Source organism: Acanthopagrus latus, chromosome 23, assembly GCF_904848185.1.
Source record: "Acanthopagrus latus isolate v.2019 chromosome 23, fAcaLat1.1, whole genome shotgun sequence".
In the NCBI taxonomy this organism is placed as follows: Eukaryota; Metazoa; Chordata; class Actinopteri; order Spariformes; family Sparidae; genus Acanthopagrus; species Acanthopagrus latus.
Window position 1 is genome coordinate 16,621,510 of NC_051061.1, and position 12,471 is coordinate 16,633,980.

The following is a 12,471-nucleotide window of genomic DNA, read 5'->3' on the forward strand; positions in this document are numbered from 1 at the left end:
TCTCCCGTCTGACAGCGCTACCTGAGGTGGCAGATCAGGAGGGATGTGAGGAAGGGGGAGAGACAGAGGCAGGGTCAGCGGCCAGGATTTGCAAAATAACAGAACCCCAATGTCAAGGTTTTGTTAGCGTCTCTGTCATCCCGTGGCTGTAGAGGAGCCTTTGTGTCTGGCTGAAGTCTAATGGGATGTTGACCCGGCCCTGGTTCTGTCTGTCAAACATCATCAGTCTTGACAAGGGATGAGAAGGAGGGGAGAGCAGTGTCCCTCTGAAAGCTACTCCTCCCTTTATAAGAAAGCCAGGGGCAAGAGAGATGTTGACAGTTGTCTCTTGGGAGCCAATTTCTCAGAAAAGAAAGAAGAAAGCTTCCAGTGGAGGAAATTGAGTCCAATCTTGCTTTCGTCACACACGCACGCAAATATATAATGGAACTGCAAATGACTGTTGGGTAATTAAACTTAATGTTTCGGTCTTAGACCAATTAGCCAGGGTGGGTTTAATGAAACACTTCAATCTGTGTTTGGACTGCTGCTTAAATGAAGTCCGACCGAGGCATCATTAGGGAAAAGCCGAGGTTATTGGGTCCATGCCAAGACATTGTTTCTGTTCCTGAAACTGTGCTCTGTGCAGTAAAGATGTGATTGGAATGCCGAGAAAAGTGTGTTTGACCACCATCATATTAGATCTCTGCGGGGTATCTGAGAAGGCACTAAGAAGTCTGGGAAAGAAAACCCCTGCCACATCTCGTACCTGCAAACGAGGAGTGATGGTGCCATGAATATTAATCTGCTGCCCTCTCCGCTGTGCTCTGACATTCCTATCGTGTCATTTATTTTGTGCAGATACATATCTGTCGGGAGCACCTCTGTTTAGCATAGGTGAATGAACCTGTAATGTGGTACTTCATATTCTTCCAATCCGCACCACCTCCGCAGCGGTATGGCATTAGGTAGTCGATCAATCATGTCAGTAAACCATCCATGAGAAGTCCAGTGTCAATAAAGGAGGAGGAGCATGAAATGAAAAATCCATCCAATTCAGCAGTGGGCAAAAGCAGCGACTGACAGTGCACCTTGCCTTCCATTTTGTTTTCTTCCTCAGCCACATAAACCATCAGTGGTAAACATATGGGCTTCGTTCAGCTCCTCAGAAGTAAAGACAAAGTGTGCCTTTCTTGGCTCAGAAATTCTAGCCCATCCTAAACAATAAAGACAGAAGATTTACTGCAGAAGAAGCAGAGACTGATAATAATCTACACTCATTGTAGCCTTGATGGACCACAATGCAGTGCAGTCTTTTAGTAACAGGCACAAATCCAGTTCTCGTTGACTGGAGTGCCTCTTGATCCTTATTAACACATAACTACAATAATCATCCCATTCACCATGTCGGTTCTCCGTCTGCAGGCACAGAAAACAGACAGCTGCGTCCACCAAGTCTGCAGCTGTTTGAATCATATAGGACGGAGGGTTGTGATGGAAACGTCCCAGTGTTTATAACACTACATCCATTGAATTTGCATTTAATTACTTTGAATAGCAGTCATCGGCTGACATTCATTTCTCTTCTTGTTTATTTACTGCTCTTTATTTTTTTTTGTTTATCTCGATACATCAGAGCTTTCAGAAAAAGTTTCTCAGCCACAATGTGAAATGCACAAAGTCAAAGTCAGAAAGTAGTAAATACATAAACTCTCACATGAATGCTGCTGAAGGCTTGGAGGTTGTCAAAAGTCATGCCGGAAAATGGAGGAGCCACTGGCTGCATCTGTTACCTGGATAATGATGAGTGCTCTTCGTCTTGATTCGTGATCGGATCTCAGTACATAGATTTAGGAGGTTGGAGTTGGCTGACTTTAAACAAACATGACTCCACCACAAAGCATGTGATAGACTACCTTTTGGTGGCCCTGCTAACTTGGCTAACATTAGTAATACTGCAAAAGACTTAGAGAAACTCTCACTCACCAGAATAAAATGCTGGCAGTCAATGTTTCTGCAAACCACTGATACATTCAAACCTGTATGTGTCATAGTCCACGCACCACATTGACATTTCGACAAAATGTGTCATATGAGGTTCACATTACATGTTTATGACCCTGCTTAAATATTGATAGGTGGAGTTGGCTGCCAAGCTGGTGACCACAGTTCGAGACAGTAAAGCCACTGGACATTTTTAAGGAGATCTCTGGTTAATCCCCATTTGTGACTTTCTGTGGAAACTCATATCTTCAGCTGGTTGTGGTGTCCAAAACTGGGATTTTGAGTCAAAACATGATCTTTTCCTAACACATATCAAGACGTTTTTGTGCCTAAGCCTAACAAACCAAAAGCACGGTGTTGTTGCAACATCACATTCAAAATTGAACTTAAAGAATTGTGAAATGGTAGCACAAACAGAACAAACAGTGCCAACATTTATTGGGTTGTGCAAAACTGCTGTGTGGACTCTGCTTTATTTTCGTTGTCAACAGCTTTGTTGCAGGATGAGGTGGATTTTGATGATGCATCTACATGCATTTTTTGTCCTTTCAGTTAAACTATCCTGACAGCATGTGTGTACCAGGAGGAAATGGTGTCAGAACGTAAAGATCCAACACTGCTTCACAACCAGAAGCGAAAAAGATTATATTCGTTCCAACATTTAATAACATGAATCACATATTGTAATCTATGAGTAACATGAAAACATCATACTGATATTTCCGTTTCACTGATAGGGAACCAGAGAGCCTCCTTTCAATCATTCACTGCAAGATTGAAGTAGATGGTTAGTACGGTGATTACTATTCATGAGTGGAGACCTCACAAGTTCAGGCTCATTAACACATTTGCATGTGTTATATACACACGCGCACACACAAACACAGCCACATACTTCTTAAATAAGCTTCTCTCTGTAATTTTAAGTCAATCTTTTATTCATAAATGCCTCAAAGCCTTTTGGTGGATTCGGGTTGGTGAAATGGTGTTGGTACAAAAAGACATTAGTGTAGTTGGAAGACGAAATGCATTGTTAATTCACACACAGGAAGGGAAAGGAAAGGATGAATTTGGTTCTGGTAATGGCAGGGAGCTCTCTGTATTTAAGTGATTTCATGGTAAATTGCATTTGTTTTTTTTTTGATGTGTTGCCTGTTTCTGTGGTCTAGAGTTGAGTGGCTTTACCTAACAGGAGCTGGGCACAATTCAGAGGCTGAAAGCTCCCGCAGAAAGAAAGGTTGATAATGTGAGACTGAATGAGAGTGCCTTTCTGGCAGCCTTCATTTACTGCCAGACCTTTCCTTCAAAGAGACACACTTCACAAAATAACACCTGTAGCCTTCAGGGTTCTTCTGTGTGTGCTTGTGCAGTATGAAGTCACTGAGGACAGGGACCACAGAGTGAAATAAAGGAAAGAGAAAATTCGGCCATCATAGCCGATGTGATCACACAAATGGCTTTAAACCTTTAAAATGAATTGATGCAGTTTGCGTCAAAATGTGGACCACTTCCGTTATTAGAGTTATAACTCCGTCTAACAAGAGAGCACCGACATCATATGCCATCATCAAACAGACCATGAATCTTGCTCTTTCCAGTGATATAAGATGAGAAACATGTTTGCTCTAAAATGCTTTAAAAAGAAGGTACTCCTTTCAACTTTTGCCTCATACTTACACATTTTCCTTCAGTGTCAGATGTTTCCCATTTAACTGAAATCACTACATCAGTATTTCGCTTTTGGTCTCAGTCGATTCAAACCTCACATCATCACTCTGGACTGAAGCATTGATAAGTTAGAGCATTGTAACTCCAACTCTCTTCTATCCATCCATCTATGGATATTAGTAATATAGTCCGCACAAAAAAAAAAAACAGAACAGCTTTGGTGCCATTCACATGAATAATAGCATGTTAGAGTTGCCTGAGATATCCTTCAAGGAGCCATTTGTAAGATTATCCAGATGGCCAGAACTGTGCTTTAAAATGCCTTTAAAATAAAACTATTTTAACCTTTAAAATAGTCTGACTCACTGCAGGTAGACTGTTGGTATATAGCTTATCATAGGGCACTTATTTCAGGCGGCATTCTCCTCTTTCTTTTGCTGTCTGTGGAAGCTAGCATTCTACACACTGAAGTTTCCAAGTGACTCTAACACTGACCTGGTTGCTTTATCCTGGGTTTCGTACAATCTGACCAGACGACTGTAATTAGTTTAGATGAATACGAACAGACCAGATTGTTGTTTTTCCCCAATGCCAAAATGAGAATTGGTGCAGCCAGACCTTTCTCCAGCGCTGACACAGCACTGCCTTAGCTTGTAATTCAAATGGAGAAAAAACTGCCAATATACAAAAGGCTTGATTACAAAAGCAGATGGTTGCTGGGGTGCCACTTTGTTTAGGGGGGTAATATCAAACTCTGACAGTGCATACAAGTTTCTAAATTGGTGCTCTTGGCTAAACAACATTGCAATAAACTGGTTCCATCATGTACGTTTAGCAAGTGATTCTACTGCAGTGTTATTTTTACAACATGGTCATCAGTGTTAACGAGTCATCCTCTTTCTCTGTGTTTCCTCTCAGGTGTTCACCAGGTATGGGAAGTGCTACATGTTCAACGCTGACGAGGACGGGAAGACACTCCGCACCACCATGAAGGGAGGGACGGGAAACGGCCTGGAGATCATGCTGGACATCCAGCAGGACGAGTACCTGCCGGTGTGGGGGGACACAGGTAGGCATGTCTCTCGTAATCATTAATCACACCAGTCTCTTCTAAACCATTCCGGGCTCTTCCACTATTAAAGGGTTTAAACATATCCAAACTGAAGATGTGCATTAACATCAAAGCCTCAAAGTGAATTTGAGACGCTGATGAAAATCACATAAAAAAGTGTTTGAAATTTTATTTCCCCAATTGTGTCCCACGCTGAGCCTTGGGCCACAAATTATTTTCTCATTCCCTTTATTTAATTTAGCCATAATTAACACAGAAACGATTCTGTGTCCTCCTGACAGAATCACTTCAGGGACAGCTTCACACCCTGAAACTCTTTTTACATTTTTAAATCAAATAATGCTCCGGAAACATGCACGATTTGAAAAGATGTGGGGGATGAACTTTATCAGCTTTGTTTGTTTTATGTTTATGTTTCTATTGTTGTTGTTCTAAAGGACTGAAGGGTTTGCGCCCACAATTACAGAAAGGCATATTTTTAATGCACTGGCCCCTTTTTGTAGCACTTCTTGTTAAGATCTTGACTGTGTTTTATTTATTCTGCTGTGGTGCTCGCTCTCAGTAAGAGTCTAAACAAACTACAAACGATATTATCAGCCTCTGCACCTCCAGTGCTGTGTGGCTGTGGTGATATTTTTCCTCAGAGCACATAGACTTCACAGTAATCGCACTGAATATTCAAAACCCTTCAAATCGAGCGCTGGGCCCTTTTTGATAATCTTTATTATAGAGTAGAGCAGCTTTATATTATCATCCATACTGATATGTGTACATTCGAGATCTTGTTAGTGGTTCAGATTTAGTGTTTGTTGGAAGATTGCTGCCTGAGTGATTCCACAGTGAAGCTCATTGACTGGCTGGCTCACGTCTATACCAGTGGGAGTGCAGACTGGGGAGTACCCAGAGCAGCTAGCCAAGAGCAGCAAAACAGATGGACATTATTGACTCTGGGCTCAACTTAAAGAAGACCCATCATGAAAAAGTCAGCTTTCTATCAAACCCTCCTCATGTCCATCCATGGACAGCAGATCCCTCCTGGTTTAATTTCTATTTGAACATGCTGTACTCCAGCCACCGACCTGACAGCATGTGGAGCTCCGTCTCTCTGTGGGATCCAGTTTCCAGTGCTCTTGTTTATCCCTGTGAGGTTTAATTAACCCAGATGAGCTGAGTCAGCCCCAGCAGGGAGCGCCACATCTCCTTAACTGAGCCAGGGCCCTACACTGTGCAGACAAGCTCAACACACACAAACACTGCACACTGTCTCTTCCCCCATCTTCTCTCAACAATTACCTTTTATCCATCCAACCCCACACATATCGTCTCTTATTGTCCGTCATCCAGAGGCCAGCTGTCGGTCTCTGGGGTTCTATTATCACAATGCTCTTTCCAGGGACCTGCAGGGCAGCCATGATCCTCTTCCCCTCTTCTTCATAATGGACAAACACTGAAAAGCAGCATGTTTCATAGTGTAAAAATGGAGCAAGATGGAAAGAAGAGTGGTGGGAGTAAATCAGATGGACTGTTGCCCGGATACCAGGCTTTCTCTTGATGCTGCTGCAGGCCAACCTGCTCATTTATGGAAATAATAAATGGATTGGATGTGTTGGATGGGTCAGTCATATAACTCTGTACTGTGACTGTCTAGAACATATTGTCTAAAACATAGGAAGACCTTATACATGTATATAAAGTGTGTCAGGAGATCGAGAAATCAAGACTTTAGATCAGACTTCAGAACTTTTGCCGACAAGTTGCTTTTACAGTCATTTTTTATCATATGGATATCAGTTGCAGTGGCTGGGGCACAGGAGGTATAGCAAGTTGGTGTACTAATTAGTTGGTTGGTGATTCGATTAGAGCGTGGATACCCAACCCAGAACTGAGGACAAAAAAAAAAGAAAAATCTGAAACAAGGTCCAGGTTCAGTAAATATATAATATGTATCAATTTACAGTTCTCAGTTGAATACGTGCACAAGCGCAGAGGTACCTAGAAAATGCCTTCTGTCTGTAACGCTGTACGCTGTCTGTAACCAGGGTAAACAGGGAAACTGTAACTATGGCAACAGCTGCGCAACAGGCCGACAGACACTTACTACCTCAGTTTACAATAACAGCTTAAGTCGGATCCAGATGAAAAAAAAAAAAAAAAAAAAAACGCCTGTCGAGTTTGGGTCGGGCTGGGTTACGACTCTCGGGTTGTCTGACTCAGACAGGTACAGACAGCAAGATACGTCCCGGGCCACACTCTAAGTTCAATTCTTGGGCAGGGCATTGAAAAAATGAAAAATAAATATTGTGGGGCACTTTGTATATCAACTGCCCTCCACTCAGTCTTCACACACCTGGAGAATATAATCAGCCACATCAAAATGTTGTTTTTTGATTTCACCTCAGCATTCAGTACAATCGCACCCATGATGCCAATTGTAAAATTAGACTCATTGCAATTGGATATTAGACTTTCTCACAAACTGACACCCCTGATGGCACGGATTGGCAGCCAGACCAACTCTTTGGTGCGTGTATGAATGAGTGAATGTGGCATGTGTTGTAAAGCTCTTAGCAGATTAGACAAGCGGCATACAAATTCACTCTACTTCCCATTCAGCTGTGATGCTCACATCTCTGCCAAAACATGTAGCCCTCTCTGAGTTTCGATCCCAAACACAAGCTTCTTCTTTTTGTGACGGCTAATTTCATAGATGTTTGAAGTAGCAACATCAAAGTAATTAAAAGTAGCTCCCAGCGCATTCCCTGTCACAAACAGTTTTTGTTATGTGAAAACGATTTTTGCATCTGTTCGAACACACTTTTATATCTCTTATTTTTTTGCCTGAGTTTAATTATTAGTTCAACTCCTGCTACACGTTGACTTTTTTTAAGAAGTCATCTGAAGTCTGGGCATCAAACCGGCATCGTTAAGCAGTCTTGATCAAAGTCTGTCTCCACGCTCAGCACCCACAACATGTTTCCCTTCGGCAGCGGAGCTACAAAATGTTTGCGAGAAAAGCCTTTCAAGCACATCACGGTTCGGAAAATGCAATGACGTTCAAGTTCCATTTCCTCTTCGGTGCACGCTATTTTTTTAATCACACACATCACGGAGTTCTGTTTTATATCAAATCAGCACTCATGTACAGAAGCCTAACGTGAAAATCTGACATTTCAGAGTTCCCAAGCAACCACTTACATCCTGCTCACCCACTATATCTATTTTTAATCATCGCTAGTGATGAAGAATTGAGAGAGATGCAAAGAACTATGGGGCTATTGAATTCTCTGAATATGAGAAAGGACGTGTAGCATCAAGTTTTTTAATGTCTTCTCTTCTGCTCACTGTACTTAGTGTCTCCAGTTGTGTCTCCTTCTGCCGCTCTGTTTTCTGTCAGTGTGCCATCCATCGTCACAGAGCTCGGCTTCCATTTTACGGAGGAAAGAGGCGAGTAAAGGATTTGAGTGCAATGCTAAAATCTGGCCATGTGTCTGCGCTCTTTGTGTCTGCTGTTATCAAATCAAAGCTATGGCAAGACAAAAAAAAAAAAAAAAGCACTCCGAGAGAAGCACCTGAAAGGAACAGAGTGTGTTTTGTTCAACAACAGGTTAAACCGTGTGCAAAGAAGAGGTGGAAAGTCCTTGATCCTTTCATGTTTTGTACTTTTATCTCTTCCTTTATCTCTTCCTCTCGTGGTGGTCAGTGTGTACGTGTGTCTGTGTGTGTATGTTGTGGGCAAACTACTGCTTTTGCTTCTTGGAAACTAAAGCTGTTCATCTTTTGTTCGCCAGGCAACTTCTTACATCGACACGGGCAAGTGGCTGCGAGACATAAACTGTTAAATATTTAAGCCTTATCCTGAAACAATCTATTTTTAATTCATGCCGATGTTGTTGAACTCCAGCTGCAGCGTGACGAGTGACACGCGCTGTCCTTTTTGCTCATTTGCTGCTGTTCAGAGGACATTTCAGGTTATTTTCTGACTTGTTGTAAATTGTGATTTGTGTTGCGAGCCTGCGCAAAGTAAATTGATTACAGTAACAGGATTTCTTGTAAACAATGCAAATACAACAACTCGGCTCAGCATGATGTGACAGCTTCTCAGTCGTAGCCTCAGACTGCGAGGTAAGCAAATACTGGTGAATACATTTACAAGCAGGACAAAGTTTATACCAGTTTATCTAATTATGGGCAGTTGTCATCTCCTGGCAACTCTAATGTCTCCAAAATGACTCTAGATTTATGTTTTCCTGAATATGACAGAAGCGACGCTCAGTCTCTGCAACAACTGGAAGAATTATCATAAAACTTTATGTTTTTCTCTGAAAGGCGAGTTTCTTTTGTTACCTGGAGCGTCATCTTCTCAGGTACTGCTAGTTGCTGTAGCCTACTCCGTCACTGTGGTTACTCCACCTTTCAGCCCCGGCAAACCAGAAATGTCGCCACAGAGACCAGATTTAATGAGCGAGTGCACAATTATCTGCATCTGTATCTGTGCATCCAACAAAATTCATCTGTATCCTTATTCACTCGCGGGGCTCAAACCAGAAGTGGGTGGGACTACCCAACAGTTGTAACTTTAATCCTGAAGCTGAATTTCAGAAACTTTTAAACTATTGACACATTTCACTCAGATGATTCTATTGATTATAAAAAGGACATTGTCTTTACCAGAAAATTGCTCTTAGCTGCGTATTCCCTCAACCCTTTCCACCGTGCTGGGAAAGACGAAGAGATCTGGCTGGCCGTGATCGGCTTAATCAGGACTGTGTGAACTCGTCTGGAAAAGCCTCGTATGTAAAAGTCCCGCACTCCAACTTTGAACATACCTACATCAACACTCATGCATGCATGGATCAATTTTCTCATTTGCCTCAGTCGATCCCCCTCTCCCCATCTCCGGTTTTCCCACAGCGAGACCCATTTGAAATGCAGGAGGAGAACAGAGGTGAAATCGGAACACTACCACTATCTGAATTAATTCACGGCCATACAAAGCGGAAGGATGTAAGTTATGATTATAGCTGCAGATAGCATCTTAATTACATGGGCTCTCCACCTTTTGTTGAGGCATTCACAGACAAATGAGCGTGATAGCGGTGATGAAATGCACAGGAGCCACAAATCTACGGAGCTATCTTTGATTCTGCTGATGCCACGCTCAATTACAACCAGCGTCGTTGGCCACAATCATCTTTTGATATGGAGGGCTTCACTGACTAGTACACAAATAAACACAGCGAGCTCTGTTTGTTCTGCTCCCTCAAAACACACTCTTCCCCTTGTTTTTACAGACACACAGAAGCTGTGTGCAAATACAATTATCCAACTTCCACAACTACAGGGGATTTATCTGTAAGATGACCAGTGTATTCAGTGTATTCTTTGTTTCATCACTGACCGCTTTGTGCACTGAGCAGATTTGCAGAGGCATCTGTTTGGTCATCTGCTTTGAGTACAGTCTCACAGATGAGTCTACTGCAGTGGATTTGGATGGGAATTGGAGCATGAACAATTATTTATTGTCTGTAGAGTCATATATCAAACAAACATGCCAAACTTGATGGTTCAAGCTTCACAGATGTGACGATTTTCTGGGCTTGAGGAAAGTGTGATGTGTAGTTTTTCCTATTTTATGAAATTTTAAAACCAATGACCGATGATCAAGAAAATAATTGATATTTACAGTCATAGTGGGAATTTTATACTTTATAGTTTCATTTCTTTTCCTCATTTGTCCTGACCAAAGGGCTTCAAGAGTACCACTGAAATGCAGAATCCATTTTCAAAAGATGAAGCCTGGTCTATGATGGATCTGAGGACAGTCTGAAGTAGACCCAAGGATTATTAGATCCAGACAGACTGATAATAGGCAGCAGCATGATACAACATGAAATTACATGCAGCCATGGTCGAGAAGCGAGCACAAATGGTCAGTATGTTCCAGCTGAAGTGCTTTTTGGATGATCGAGCAGCGGCTGAAACCACCAAAAGCTTACAGATGTTTTCTATACGTTTTTTTTTTTTTTTAATTGAACAAATGTGTTTATTGATGTTTCAAGCTTTACATACTTAAACACACTTACTGAATGTTTCTTATTAAGAGCCTTAAATTATTTTGTTCCATATCTGAGTTAAAAAAAAAAAGAAAAAAAAGGGCAAAAAAAAGAGAAACAGCATGAACAGGTGGTTCCATATTCTTATGACAGTGTCAGAGGTCCAAAAATTAAAATAAATGATTGGATAAATAATAATGATATTGATTTTCTGTACGTGTTTAAAAGCTAAGAATCCCACATTCACTTCACTTGTAGTTTGTCCGAAGGTGAGGAAGTACAAGCAGCATTTAAGCCTTTCTCTAAAGCTTCTGTCACTTTCTGTTCGTATAACTGAGCTCAACACCTTGAACGCCTTTCACGAAAGATTCTCTGGACGTGTCTGAATGCTTGTCAAGTGTTTTTCCTCGAGCAGACGATGCGTTACTGACGAAATCTATAATAGTGTCTGCTGTTGAAATATAGATTTATTCAACACTTCTTTTAAGAATAAGGCGATAAAAGCGAAACTCTTGCCAAAATGCAACCTAGGGTTTTTTTCTGAATGTACCCGAGTCAAACTGTTTGTATAAAAGCATAATTACAACAAAAGAGCCACTTTTAAGATTTAATGTATTTTGTTTTTGGGTCAAACTCATTTTCAATGCGAGTGCTATGGGCACTTTTACGATAGCATCGAAATTGCTATTTTTAAAACACCAAGAAGGCTCGACACAACATGAAACAGACAACAGACAATCGAGCTTCACCCAATCAGATAAGACTGATGATAATTGTTATGCAGTACAGCTTGGGACAGTCTTGGCTACTAGTTGTGATTATCTCTGATCTTTAGCACCTTTTCTTCCTGTGTTATGTTGTGTTGTTCTGCGTCTGAAATGCAAATACCTTAAGGGAGATTTTCACATCTTCTGCGTGGTTGTTTGTTCATCTTGGCTGTTGACTGTATTGATGAAAGAAAGAAGTTTTTCTGCCTAAGAAAATGTTCAGTCTGCTCTCAACATTTCTTATATAATCCATTATTTACTGCATATAGATCCGTGCAGTGCATTAGCATGTGGGTGTATATGTTACAGCAGGCACTTAAGATGGCAAATGAACGACACACAACTGAACAAGTTAATACCACAGGGAAATGTCATTTGAAACAGTGTCGCTAAATGTTTAGCAAGCGCATCAAAGTTGTGTTTGGGAAATGTAATTACAGAAAATGGCATACATTTAGAGGATATTGTTGATGTTATTCCATCTTTTTTTATTATTCTTAATACATTCCAATATCAAAACCAACAATGATTATATGCTGCTTCTGTAACTACTACTAATACCTGTTTGCTTTTGAACTGCACTGTACTACAAACCATTTAAAACAAACTTAAGAACCACAAACTCCTTTATTCCTTCAATAAACAGCTGAAGTTAGTGTCTGTAGGTGTTCCTGTGCAGGCTCTGGAATGCAGTTCCTTGTTTACTCTGTTTAGTGCTTGATGTAATGAAGGAATATGTCACCCAGTTCAACAGTATGGCTCTCTTAATGTGTTCTTGATTGTTTCTGAACAGTAGTGGCCCCTTTTGTAAGATCTAGCTGTGCTAATTCTGCTAATGCAGCATTAGTCCAACGACTATTATCAAGAGGTACAGCTCAGTACAAAGCCTTTTCTTTTTACTTGCCACATTAACACTCACAACTAAAAT

The 12,471-nt window shown here is 41.2% G+C and overlaps 1 protein-coding gene and 1 long non-coding RNA gene across 7 annotated transcripts in view; both read left to right on the forward strand.

The window, feature by feature from the left end:
* Window positions 1–12,471, forward strand: part of asic2 (acid-sensing (proton-gated) ion channel 2) — a 349,310-nt gene that overhangs the window by 315,721 nt on the left and 21,118 nt on the right. For all 6 annotated transcript variants that reach the window (XM_037088403.1, XM_037088402.1, XM_037088407.1 and 3 more), the window contains one exon: window positions 4,570–4,720. In XM_037088403.1, coding sequence (XP_036944298.1) covers window positions 4,570–4,720 — 151 coding nt within the window. The remainder of the gene's footprint in view (window positions 1–4,569; window positions 4,721–12,471) is intronic.
* Window positions 9,376–10,599, forward strand: LOC119013664. Its single transcript, XR_005072804.1, has 3 exons — window positions 9,376–9,513; window positions 9,635–9,727; window positions 10,470–10,599. It is a non-coding gene; the product is annotated as an uncharacterized LOC119013664 (long non-coding RNA).